The 14022-nt window shown below is 34.2% G+C and overlaps 1 protein-coding gene across 1 annotated transcript; it reads left to right on the top strand.

Moving 5' to 3' along the window:
* The first annotated feature begins 12691 nt into the window (after positions 1 to 12691).
* On the top strand, positions 12692 to 13747 carry LOC131150460 (uncharacterized). Its single transcript, XM_058101185.1, has 2 exons — positions 12692 to 13168; positions 13517 to 13747. Exons 1-2 carry the CDS (start codon positions 12692 to 12694, stop codon positions 13745 to 13747), a joined length of 708 nt encoding a protein of 235 aa, XP_057957168.1.
* Positions 13748 to 14022: the final 275 nt, after the last annotated feature.

The raw sequence follows: 14022 nt of genomic DNA, 5'->3' as shown, positions 1-14022 counted from the left end.
TATTGAACATCATATTAAGCAAATCCATATATACAGGGCTTGATTAAAATTTATATCTAGGGCTTACTACAAAAGCTTTATTGTGTTTGTGAAAGGATTGTTGAATATTAAATTACATTCTTCACAAGGTTTTCAAATTCATAATCACGGGGCTTATATAAACAAACAAACAATCTCAAGATTTTATATTACCAAAGTGCTAAAAACTTTATATCTTGGTTTGGTTGTTTGATGTTTAACTTGTATTTGGCAATTAAATTGATTGTTTGGTTTGAAGATTGTGTTTAATTGATTGGTTGTTTAATTGTGTTATTCATTGGACAAAAGAATTAAGTTCTTGTGTGATTGGTGAAATTAAACAAACAAGTTAAAAAATTGGTTAAGTGTTTAAAGAAGTTAAGGATTCTTAAAAGAAGTTAAAAGAAATTTTTAAAAGCCAATTCACCCCCCCTCTTGGGAAGCTATTCCTAATTTCAGTAGTGTGTTATAACATTCAAGTATATGAGTTGTAACTTCATGACTAACAGCTTTTTCCTTTTAGACAATATTCAAAATTTCAATTGTTGATTTTATGATACCGATTTAAAATTGAATTCATGATATCTATTTAAAATTCATGATACCAATTGAAAATTCTCTGAATTGATTAATAGGGAAACAATCATAAAATAAGCAATATGACATAACACTCTCCCTAAATTCAATACATTCAGTTTTGTTATCAATTTTGCTTTCATCATCCCATGTTTCAAAACATTGATTCACATCATGTATCAAATATCAATATCATGCTAATATCATCAATGTCATACTATGCTCATAAATATAATCATACTTGTCATGCTTGAAAAAAAAATTTAACTTTTAGATTGTGATACCAAGTGAGCTTTGTAAAATTGTGATACCAATTAAAATTTTCAAAATGTGATACCAAAAATATTCGTGGATACCAAAGACTTTATAGATACCAAAGTCATTATCACATTATACATAGCTCATGGATACCAATATAACCATTATATCTCTCATAGCTCATGGATATCAATATAAAAAGTAGTAAGTCTATCCATGTAATTCATCAATAGCATGCATGATCAAGAATTAATCTCATATCAAAATTCATGCTGTTGTTCAATAATCTCATGCTCAAATTTTTAACATAGTGAGCCATAAAATATCAATATAAGTCAAGGCAAATCAAGTCATACATATGAAACATATAACATATCATATAGGCATGTAAGCATGTAGCATATAGCATATCATATAGGTATGTAAGCATGGAGCATATAGCATTTCATTCTCAAATATCTTTAAAAAATTATGCAGTCGTCTGTCAACAAGGGGCAGTCGTCTGTCACTAAACAATCAGGTCTTTTAACAATTAACAAAAGGGTGACAGTCATCTGTCGATATGGCGACAGTCGTCTGTCCATGAACAAATCAATTTTTCAATATACATAGAAAGTTAACAGTCGTCTGGCAGAACACTCACAAATGGCTCGCTAGTCACTGGCAGTCATCTATCCATTACTTGACAATTGTCTATTAGTCTTCTGACTTGTATTAAAACACTTCAAAACATGCCAGTCGTCTGTCACTAGACAGACAATCGTTTGTCAATTGGATTTTCCTCATTCCAACATATTTTTGAGTTCTCTCTTCTTTACTCAATTAATCTTGGAAAATGAACTTGTTTAACTTTGAAAAACTTGTTCCAAGTTTTATACTAAGGTCTCTGAGTCTCTTTGCCTAATGAGCTTAAAAAAAATCATTCTTGAATCAACTTGAAGTACTTATGTAATAAGCTCAATTTGATATTTTCTTAATATTTTCTTAAGTTAAGCTTTGTAAAAATCCTCCTATGATTTTGGCCAACAATGTCATTTTGAATTTGTTATAATAAGCTCTTAACTCATTTGTTAAGTTTTTCTATTTCAACTAGTTTGTTTGTTGATCATGAATTAAGTTACTTTCTCAATTTTTAAAGGGGAATGACTTAATCCATGGACTTTTTCATTTTTGAACTAGTCTTTCATCTTAGTACCCATACTTTCTTGGATCCAGTTGGTTTAATAAATGATGTTTCTTTTACTTTCCATATTTGTTTAGTTTTTACATCCTTTCTCTTGAATGGACATTCAAACTTGATATGCCCCCTTTTCTTACATTGATAGCATATTGTATTAGTGTAGGCATTACGAGATGTGGTAGCATAGTCTTTGGATGCTTTTGAAAATATCCTATGTAAAGATTCTTTTTCTTTTTATTTTCAATTCCATTAAATCTAATGCCTTCTTTGTTTAGAGAAATTCTTTGGGAGTCTACCATTTTGTCAAAGTTTGTTATTCCTTTTGTAAAGTTATAAATGATTCTTTCTTTATCTTCGATTTGATTCTTGAGATCATTTATCTCTTTATCTTTCTTGTCACCTTTCTTTTGTGATTTCTCTAATTCTGGAGATAATTTCTAATTTTATCCTCTAATTCAGAAATATATATATATCTTTCTTATATACCGTAGGGATCAAAGGTCTTCTCTCATTTTTTAATTCTTGTATTCTAATTCTTTGATTTTCAAGTCTTTTTCCTTTTCAGCAAGATTTTTGGATTCTAACTCCTTTGTTATAACTTCATTCTTACTTTCTATTTTGTTGATTCTTGAATCATTTTCTCTTTCAACAGTTCTAAGGGATTCTAATTCTTTCATTATACCTTCATTCTTATTTTTTAATGAAGTATTTTGTTTAGTTACTTTAATTAACATCTTATGCACCTTGAATAAGTTATTTTGTAATTCATCTTATAATAAGTCATTTTGTAATTCATCATAAGATGACATACACTCACCATCAGATTCATCACTACAAGATTATTTAAAGATTTAGATGGGGAGCTTTCCTCATCGTCCCAAGCCATAAAATAGGTATAAGCAACCTCTTGGTCACTTGATTCATTTTTCGAACTACTTGTACTATCCCAAGTAGTGGCTTTCATGACTTTTTTATTTTTCTTCTTAGACTCTTTCTTAAGTAGAGGACATTCCGATTTTAAATCTCCAGCTTTGTTGCAATTATAACATGTAGGAGTTTTACTTTTAGATTTCTTTTTGCTGATTTCTTCTCCTTCTTCATCTGATTCGGAGTCTTGGTTTCTTCTTTTAAATTTGTTTTTCCTTCGTAGTATCCTTGCTAGCTCTTTAGATATGAAGGCTTCTTCATCTTCATCCATTTCACTACTTGAGTTTTCTTTGAAGGCTTTAAAGGCTGTTGAATCTCGGGTTTTGGCTTTTCCATTCTTTTCATTCATAGCCATTTCATATGTAAGTAGAGAACCTATAAGCTCATCTAAGGAAGTGGTTTTCAGATTTCTTCCTTCAGTTATGGTAGTGGCTTTTGGTTCCCATTTTGGTGGCAGCCCTCTAAGAATTTTCCTAATCATCTCATAAGTAGTGTAGGCTTTTTCTAGTGCATTTAGGGAATTTATTATGTGAGTGAACCTTGTAAACATATTAGTTATGGATTCATCTGGGTTCATCCTAAAAGTTTCATATTCACTTGTAAGCATATCAATCCTATTATCCCTAACATCTATAGTGCCTTCGTAGGTGACTTCTAGCTTGTCCCATATTTCATTAGCTGATTTGCAAGCCATTACTCTATTAAATTCATTGGCATCTAAAGCACAATATAGAGCATTCATAGCACTAGAGTTTATTTGCAACATTTTATAATCTCTTTCAGTCATGTCTTTTTTTTCCTTAGGTATTTGTTTTCCATCTACTAATGTGGTAGGAATTAGATCACCATCCGTGACAACCTCCCAAGCTTTCCAATCCATGGTTTGAAGGTATATTTGTATTATCTTTTTCCAAAATGTATAGTTGTGTCCACAAAAGATTGGTGGCCTAATTGAAGATTGTCCCTCTCCAAAGGGAGCTACGCCTAAGTTAGCCATTTAGATTTTTTTAAAACTACTTATTAGGATTTGTTATAACCCCGCTCTGATACCAATTAAAATTAGGAATAGCTTCCCAAGAGGGGGGGAGGGGAGGGGGTGAACTGGCTTTTTAAAAACTTTCTCTTTAGTTTTTTTTAAAGTCCTTAACTTCTTTTAATATTTAACCAATTCTTTGACTTGTTTATTTATTTTGTCAATCAAACAAGAACTTGATTTCTTTTGAACAATCAATAAACAACACAATTAAACATTCAATCTTCAATGACACAAATAATTAAACTAGCCAAGCCAATCAACCACAATGCTCAAACCAACAACCAATTTGATTGCCAAATATAAGTTCACTGCAATACTATTAGATTGATGAAATCATTCAAGATTTAGTACTCTTGGAATATAAAACAAATCTTTATACCATCCAATTATAATTAACATAATATATGTAACTTTTAACTTTTGATGTTTTCAACCCTGTGGTGAATATGAGTTTTGAAAAAAGCCTTGTATATATGAAAATTTTTCTTTAATATGATGTTCAATATAAAATTCAATTACTCTTTCCAAACTTCAGAATTCAAACAAACTCTTAAGTTAATTTATCTTTGGGATGTTTAGCCAAGTAATGTACTCCCGTATGGTTTCCATAAAGAATGGTTCAACCAACGTACTCCCTTTTAGTTTCCGCAACCCAAATCAAAATCAAACTTTAAGGTTTACTTGATTTCCAAATATACGTAGTTTATATGATTGTCAAATTTAAACCATCCACGCAATTTAAATATGTACTGAAAATAAAGAATAGGGAAAGAAAAAGTGAGATGGAGATTTTTACGAGATTCAGCTTATACCCAGCCTATGTCCTCGCCTTTGGTAAACCACCAAAGGATTCACTAAACTTGTTCCTTTAACGGACGAAACAAACCTTTACAACACTCCTTGGGTAAGGCTAGAGCTCGCCTTCTCCAAACGATATCTCCTCGTCCAGTCACTCCTTAACTAGGCTAGAGCCCGCCTCTCTAAGAAATATCCCCTTGCTTAACCAACGATCCAAACAATCTTTTGAATCATCAATTTACAAGAAATAAATGAAATAGATGCGTACAAAGAACTTGCTCCTCAAAGAGCTGGTTAGTACACCAATTACAGCACAACTAATATACTTCAAAGTAAACAACAATATGAAAATTAACTTGAAGCTTAATGAAGTATATCACCAATTAATTCTTTCAATGATTGGAAGATTTAGAATTTGTAGCACAATTCTGGTGGAAGAAGATCAGCAACAACTCAGTTGAATTCATGCACAATATGCGAGCTTGAGAGCAAGAGAGAGCCTTGAGAATTTGAGAGCAATTTTAGAGAGACTTTGAATTTTTTTTAGAATTTGAATTCTTGGTTCATTGATTCAATGATATTTGAGACTTATTTATAGACTTTAAAAAGTGTATAACTTGATCCCCAAGTGTCTTAGAGTATTCCCCAAGTTTTTACAAATTTTGAGCCCCAAACAACCTTTTTTAAAAATTTGACTATTATGAAAAAAATCAAAATAGCCGCGTGGCAGTAGACTGTCCATTTGTGATAGTCATCTGTACAATTAGATTAAAGGGGCAGAAAAGTGGCAGTCGGCTGTCCAAACCCACACAGATGCCTCAAAGTGCACTGGCAGTCGTCTCTTAAGTTCTTGACAGTCGTCTGTCATGCTGTCAGTTTCGAGCACCCTTCAGTATTTTGGTCATAACATTTTCTGTATAACTCAAAATTTAATGATCTTAGTGTCAAATGAAATTTAAGAGAAAATACTAAAATGTTTATGTTGAACATATTTTAAGATAAGGATTTTTTGATGGAGAAAAATGTTCATCAATGCAGATGTAGAAAAATTGACAGCATTTGAGAAATCCTCTTTTTGGTGCTTTTCATTCCAAAAATGATTCTAACCTTTTTGAAACAATTTTTGACCTTATAAAAATATTAATGAAGAGGTATATGTTGATCAACCCCCTGGTTTTGAGGATATTGAAAATCCTAACCATGTATTTGGACTAACTAAGGCTTTCTATGGACTAAAACAGGCCCCTAGTGCTTGGTATGAAAGACTCAGTGGATTTCTAATTGAGAAGGGATTTTCAAGAGAAAAAATTGATAGTACCTTGTTCATTAAAAATAAGGAAGATGACATACTTTTAGTTCAAATCTACGTAGATGATATAATTTTTGGTGCTACAAATGAACATCTATGTAAAGAATTTACAAAATGTATGTAAGAAGAATTTGAAATGAGCATGATGGGGGAATTAAACTATTTTCTTGGACTGCAAATTAAACAAGCAAAGAATGAGACTTTTATAAGTTAATCCAATTACATAAAAGATATGATACAAAAATTTGGTATAGAAAATAGTAAACCCATAGGCACACCTACGAGTACCAGCATCAGCCTAGACAAAGATGAAAAGGGAAAATCCATAGATACAAAGTACTATAGAGGCATGATTGGAAGTTTATTATATCTAACAGCCATTAGACCTGATATAATGTTTAGTGTGTGTATGTGTGCACGTTTTCAATCAACACCTAAGGAATCACACCAAATAGCTGTTAAAAGAATCCTAAGATACTTAATAGGTACAATGGACTTAGGACTATGGTACCCTAAAGACACCGATTTTGAAATGATCAGTTATTCAGAAGCGGACTTTGCCAGTTGTAAGATAGATAGAAAAAGAACAAGTGACACATGCCACTTCTTAGGAAGATCTATAGTTTCTTGGTTTTCTAAGAAACAAAATTTCGTGGCTTTGTCGACTGCTAAGACTAAATATGTAGCAGCTGGTAGTTGTTGTGCACAAGCTCTTTACATGAAACAAAAATTAAGAGATTTCAATTTAAAATACACAACTATACCAATTAAGTGTGATAATACGAGTGCGATTAACATATCTAAAAATCCAATTTCACACTCAAGAACAAAACACATTGACATAAGACACCACTTCCTAAGAGATCATGTTCAAAAAGAAGACTTTAATCTAGGATTCATCAATACAAATGATCAATGGGCTGATATCTTTCCTAAACCTCTCTCAGAAGATAGAATTAAAACCATTAGAAGAGAGCTTGGGCTACTACATAGCAGAGAAGCAAACTAAAAGAATAAGACTTAAATAAAAATCTACAGTCAGCCAACTGACTCTAAGGTTAGCCGACTAACTAAAGTGTTTTTCTTTTAGAACAGAGGCCAGTCAACCTACTGACTGATAGAGCAACCCTAGACTTGTTTGTGAAACTTAAAAGTGTCAGTTAACTGACCTACAGTTTGTCTCTTTGTGTGATCTAAGTTTGTTTTGGCGTGTACTTTGATGTGTTGTATAATACAACACTTAGCTTGGATTGCTTTCCTTGTTGCTTGTAAAATAGAGTCATGATATGTGATATGCAGCATGCTACATGTGGATGTTTGAAAAATTAGCATCTTGAAATTGGTATTTTGAAAATCTAAGCATAAAGTTGTTAAAGTATGAAACATGATTTTTGAAATGTCTTGACCATGTATGCTAGTGATCACATGAATGAATGAAAAAATTAGCATTTATGAGAAGTACATGATAAAACTTCAACATGAATATCTAAGATATATATTGGTATCCATGAAATACGATATTAAATTTTGGCATGATTGAGAAGTATGTGATCATCTGTTCATTTGAATGTTTACCCTTTTTGATTGATGTCAAAAGAAGGAGTAGTATTTGGAGCAAAATATTTGAAAATTTTGGCATGATTGAGAAAATTTTGGCATGATTGAGAGCATGATATTAAATGTTGAGCATGTCGAGCATGATAGTGAAAACTCATATTTGAGCATGTTGAAGCATGATAGCATGATAGTGAAAACTCATATTTGAGCATGTTGAGCATGATAAGAATGAAAAATATAGCAATGAACATGTTTAGCTTTGAATCTACAAATTGTTAAAATAATGCTTATTGTAAGGGGGAGTAGAATAATGGTAGTTATAAGGAGGAGATTTTATTTTTTTTTACACTTATTCATAATTTTTACTCCTCATTTGTCATCATAAAAAATGGGGAGATTGTTGGCCTAACTGGGCTTTTCAATCTTGTTTTGATGATAACAAAATGAAGGATGCTTTAAAATGTGGTGTTGAGTGATTTGATTGGTAAAAGAACACTTGTGGTTGATATGCTGAAGCTTCAATGTCAATCTAGTGGAAGCTCATCAGAATATTGATGTCAATGAAGGAAAAATGAAGAGGTTAAAGGTCAAACAATTTTTAAAGTCAAAAGTGAATCTCGAGAGGCTGAAGAACTTAGTGTTTAAGGAAACCATGATTAGAAGGACTGTTGTAAGTATTTCAAAGCCAAATACTATCTAGATACATGTGAAGCTCTTATAAATCAAAATAAACTAAGAAACACATGTTTTGAAAGACCTTAAAATATGTTTTTGATAGAAGATCTCAAAGGAAGAAAGTTGTTCAAAGTAAAAAGGAAAATACCGAGAGCCAGGCGACTGCCCTATATAGGCAGGTGGCTACCACAATTTAAAAAAAATAATTTAGGAGGTAGTAGGGTTCTAGGTGACTGCTTGAGCACTAACTGGCGCCTAGGTGGTCAAGTCAGATGACTGCCAACCTTCTGGGTTTTCGAAATTGTTCTTTAGAAAAATTTTGAATTTCAAAATTAATTCAATAATTTAATGCTACCTAATTAAATGAGGAAATTGTTCCTTGGAAAAATTCTGAATTTCAAAATTAATTCAATAATTTAATTAAATGAGGAAATTGTTCTTTGGAAAAATTTTGAATTTCAAAATTAATTCAATAATTTAATGCTACCTAATTAAATGAGAAAATTATTTTTTTGAAAAATTTTGAATTTCAAAATTAATCTAATAATTTAATGCTACTTAATTAAATGAGAAAATTGTTCTTTGGAAAAATCTATAAATACCTTCTTTGGGTAATGAAAAACTAGAGAGAATACACAAAGAAGACAAGCCAAAAAGATCAAACAGTCTATACGCTGAAATTATCCCCGCACTGAAATTCTCCTTAAGCTTCCTTTGCTCACATCATTTTGCTGGAGAAAAACTTTACGTTTTTTGGTGGATTGAAAAATAAAAAGCTTGGTTCTTAGTTGAATTCAATTCTTTTTAAGAACCATCAGTGACTTCCAAAAACTTTGAAACTTCACATGTCTATTTAGCTTTGGTTTTTTGAAGTACAATTTAGAACTCAATTTGTACAACCTGCTCTGAATTTTGTGAGTATTTTTTGTATGCAAATCTACTTCTATCTTCTTGTACTTTGAATGATTCAAAGGTTTGTTGAATCGTTGGACCAAGCACATGTCGGTGCTTGGAGAGGTTTCTCTTCCTGAAAAAGAGGGTAAATTATGTAAGGTGTTTGTTCCACCTGGAAGGAACAAGATATAGTAAATTCCTTAGGTGATTGACCTAAGGCGAGGATGTAGGCTGGGTATAAGCTAAACCTCGTAAAAGGGTGGTGTCACTCTCTTTTCCTTACTCTCTTTTAATTTCAGCAACGATATAACCCACATGAATGTTTTAATACTTTTAATCATAAAGCAAACACGTATTAGAAATTAAGTAAACCCAAAAGCCTAATTTGTTCTTGGGCTTGCGGAAACCAAAAGGGAGTAAGTTGGTTAATCAATCTTTTTGTAGAAACCGAAAGGAAGTACGTTGATTGGTTAACATCCAAAACTTATTAGCTGAAGGTTTAATTAAGTTCTGATATTGAAAAAGTGTTTGGATGTAGTTGTAATATTCAAATTCAAAAGCCAACAACAGGAGTTGTACATTCATATATAGGACCTCTAAACATTCAAATTGATTTTTGTTATGTGGTTGTTGTGTTTGATTAGAAAATTAATTGATTGTGGAATGATTAGAGGAAATAGGAGTTTGTGAGGATTGCCTCATTAACAAAAAAACAAGTAATCCTTAAGAGATTGTGAAAAGAGACAAGACCTCTCAAAAAAAAAAAAAAAGATCAAAGAAATTTTTAATAACCCAATTCACCCCCCTCTTGGGACTACACCTTAGGTTTCAGTAATGTTCTTCGGTTTTTAGGTTTCGGGGATCCCGAGTCATTGTTTTAGATCAATCCGTTTGTGTTTTGGTTTTGGGATTGAGGTAAGGGGATTTGTTTATATAAGTATTTTTAGAAGAAAAGAAACCACATAATATGTAACTTATGTTTATATGTACTTATGGATTGCTTATTTGTAAAGTTTTATCGGGTATAAATACCGATTCTTACAATTTTTCATAATTTTACGGTTTTGGAAAAAAATGGGGGTTTTTGGCATATGATCTCCAAATTTCTTAAACTACTTTATTTGCATTAAAACTAAAGTGGGAATGCTTGAAAACTGTTATTAGCAGTAGAAATGATATTTTTCGAACCAGTTTATATGAAATGTATATATGTGATCAAATAAGTGTGACGTATGATATGAATTGATTCTATACTGATTTGAGATGCATGTATATGAACTATGGGGACTAAGGTTCCAAGTGATTATTAGAAATTAGAGAAAATAGGTATCAGTTAGATACCGTGCCAAGTATGAGAAAAAGGTAAAATCGAGAGGTTATGAGCCGGTTTTTACCATAGTACGAATGAAAGTATAAATGAATGAGATTGTGAAAATACTGAAATTGCACAGGTTATTATGTTTTAAAGTAAATTGTATATATGATATTGGGACCGCAAATTGTATCAATAGTATATGAAGCCTTAAAAAGCTTATATTATGTAGGCTCGATACTGTTGCCAAAATAGAGGTACAGTGCAACTATACGTAGTTATTGTTCAGTGTGGGTACTGAGTAGTAAGCTTGATAAGAAGGGCCACTAGTCAAAAGGGATTAGGGTGGTGATGGCCAAGTTGGACTGTAGTATGATAGGATGCCAGACAATGCTAGTACATACAGGGCTCGATCAGTGTTTTCTTAGCGTACAACCCCTTGCCATGGTGAGTTACTGGCATAGTTATGATAGTTTTGAGCTGGTTGGTGTTCTAAATATTCATATACATGATTAAATGCTTTACTGGGTAGATTCACAGGTCTGAGTATCGGGCGGAGGGATTGTATAGTGTATGGGCCTATACCCTACCCTAATCCCAAGAACTCTCACTTGTAATGATGCTGAGTTACCTATTATCAGTATTGAGAATGTGCAATCTATGTAACTGTTTTCAAATAAGAACATAACTGTACTGTCACACACTGATGTAATATCTTCCTCCTTACTAAGAAGTGTCTCACCCTAATCTTACAACCTTGCTTTCAGAAGCTACAAGAAATCGGTCCTAGTCGTCTAAAAAGGCTGTGAAGCGTATGGTCCTATTAGTTAGCGTAAGTTTCTATATGAGTACTGGGTTGTTAGCTTGGTTGGTTTTTGGGAATGTAATATAGTTTATGTTTTATGTACTGTTGAATATATGTAAGGAACATTTAGATACTCTAGTATGTCTATTAGAATCCATATGAATGATTTATGTTTTCGCAAGATATGTGAGTACAGATCATTATTGAATACCCATATGTCCCTGTTTAGGGCGGGTGGCTATGTATGTTTACAGGATTTGTACACGATATGTATGTATAGTAGCACTCTGGGACCGTATTAAGGGCCGGGGCATTACAGTTTGGTATTAGAGCCCATAGCCAACCGGAAGTGTGATGTGAATTGCAGTGCCTGGTTATGGATATGCTCAAGGCTTAGGTTGCTAGGTTCTGTAGATTAGACTATACCAGAGTTTAGGAAGTGAGTATGATTTTCAAGTTTAGCTTAGTATACCTAGGTACATAAATTCATTGACAGACTTCTATGCTTTTCTGGATCATTCAAAGGGTTTAGAAAATCATGGCAATCTATTGGCAATTTTGTTTCTAAGTGAAAGGGCCGAACTCGGGTTAGAATAAGAATATGAGTCATTAAAGTACGTCGGTACTAGGAATGTTATTATGGAAGTGAGTTTATCGTGTTGCAGTATTAGTTGGTTAAGCTTCTAATTAATTTCCTCAATTGCTTTTTGGGATGGAATCCAGGGATATTATTGCCAACGTTGGAGGCATTAGTTGTGCTGGTGCTGGCCATGAGGCTGGCAGTGACTCTACTAGTGTGCTGCGGGACTTCGCTCAACAGCTTATGGTTGAAGTTGTCCGAACGATAAGAGTTAGGATCGTCCTCTTGCTGAGTTGGGATGCTCCATTGACCAGTTCACACGACTAAAACCTCTTGTTTTCGTGGGGAGTGCGGATCTGATTCGGGTTGAGAATTGGATCGTGAGATTGAGAAGATTCTAGAGGTCCTGAACTGCATTGAGAAGCAGAAGGTAGCCTTTGCAATGTTCAAGCTGACGGGTGAAGCAAAGAGGTGGTGGAAGTCAATTAAGATGCTTGAAGAGCATCGACCTATTCCTATAGTTGTGACATAGGCTTGGTTCAAAGATTTATTCTTTGAATGGTATTTTCTAGCCATGGTCAGAAATGCCAAGATGGAGGAATTCATGAATCAGGAGCAGGGGCAGCTGTTGGTTCAGTACTATGTTACCAGCTTTCAGGAGCTATCTTGTTTTGCTCCATTCATGATTCTAGATGAGGAAAAGAAGACTTGGAAGTTTTAGAGGGGTCTGAAGAAGGAGATCAAGAAGTAGACTGCGATCTGGTAGATGCAGGACTTTGTTGCTTTGGTTGACAAAGCCACGGTAGTAGAGGAGAGCCTGCAGGAGGACCTTGAGGTTCAAGATCCGAAGAAGATACTTGCACCTTCCAGTTCTTATGTAGGGGCAAAGCAGGGCAACTGGAAGAAGAACAGTGGTGGTAATTCTCACAGTACCACAACTACTCCGACTTGTTCCAAGTGCGGGAGACCTCGCTCAGGGAAGTGTTTGTCGGGTTCTGGAACTTGTTTTCATTGTGGTAGGATGGGACATCAGAAGAAAGATTGTCGCATGCTGATGAATAGCAAAGCTCCACAACTGCCATATGGAGGAGGTGTTCAGGCACAACGGGGTAGTCATCACAGGGGGACAGCCCAGGCTAGGGTGTACTCCCTGACTTCTAGTGACGCAGAGAATGCAGGAGATGTTGTCAGAGGTACCATTTACATGCTTTCTAATAAAATTGTTATACTATTTGACTCGGGGGTAACGCATTCCTTTATTTATTGAGGATTTATTAAACTTTATGGGATTGAGACTCAACAGTTAGATTATGAACTGGTGGTGGCTACGCCTTCAGGGTCGGTAGTTGTATGTAGTAGGGTAATCCGTGACTTTCCTATGGAAACTCAGGAGAGAGTACTACCAATTAGTCTCATGGTGTTTAATATGCATGGCTTCGATATTATTCTGGGTATGGACTGGTTGTCTGGCAGTTATGCTAGTATCGATTGCCACAAGAGAGAAGTGGTGTTTAGACCTCCAGGAAAGCTAGACTTTAGATTCTTTGGGTCGTGTGTGCGCTCTGCACCACGGATCCTCTCAATTTTGCAGGTTAGGAGATTACTTTTAGAGGTATGCCAAGGGTATCTGGAATATGTGAAAGACACGCCGGCAGGGGTACGTGAACTGGAGGAGATTCTTGTTGTGTGCGAGTTCCCAGATGTGTTCCCAGAGGACTTGTCGGGATTACCTCCAGATCGTGAGGTGGAATTCGGTATAAAGTTAGCTCCAAGAACGGTGCCAATATCAAAAGCTTCGTATCGTATGACTCCAGCTAAATAGAGAGAGTTGAAAGAACAGCTTCAGAAGCTACTAGATAAAAGGTACATTCGTCCGAGTGTTTCTCCTTAGGGAGCACCGATGCTATTTGTAAAGAAGAAAGACGGGTCGATGAGGATGTGCATCAACTATAGAGAACTTAACAAGGTGACGGTAAAGAACAAATACCCATTACCCAGGATTGATGATCTGTTTGACCAATTTCAGGGCACGCAGATCTTTTCTAAGATCGATTTATGGTTTGGGTATCACCACCTGAAGGTGGAAACGGAGGATGT

This window comes from Malania oleifera, chromosome 3 (genome assembly GCF_029873635.1).
Source record: "Malania oleifera isolate guangnan ecotype guangnan chromosome 3, ASM2987363v1, whole genome shotgun sequence".
NCBI lineage: Eukaryota > Viridiplantae > Streptophyta > Magnoliopsida > Santalales > Ximeniaceae > Malania > Malania oleifera.
This window is presented reverse-complemented; position numbering and strand designations above follow the sequence as displayed.

Coding starts and splice junctions, on each gene's coding strand:
- LOC131150460 (XM_058101185.1), top strand. CDS start 12,692: ATGCAGGACTTTGTTGCTTTGGTTGACAAAGCCACGGTAGTAGAGGAG. Junction 13,169..13,516: donor TTATACTATTTGACTCGGGG/GTAACGCATTCC, acceptor TCAATTTTGCAG/GTTAGGAGATTACTTTTAGA.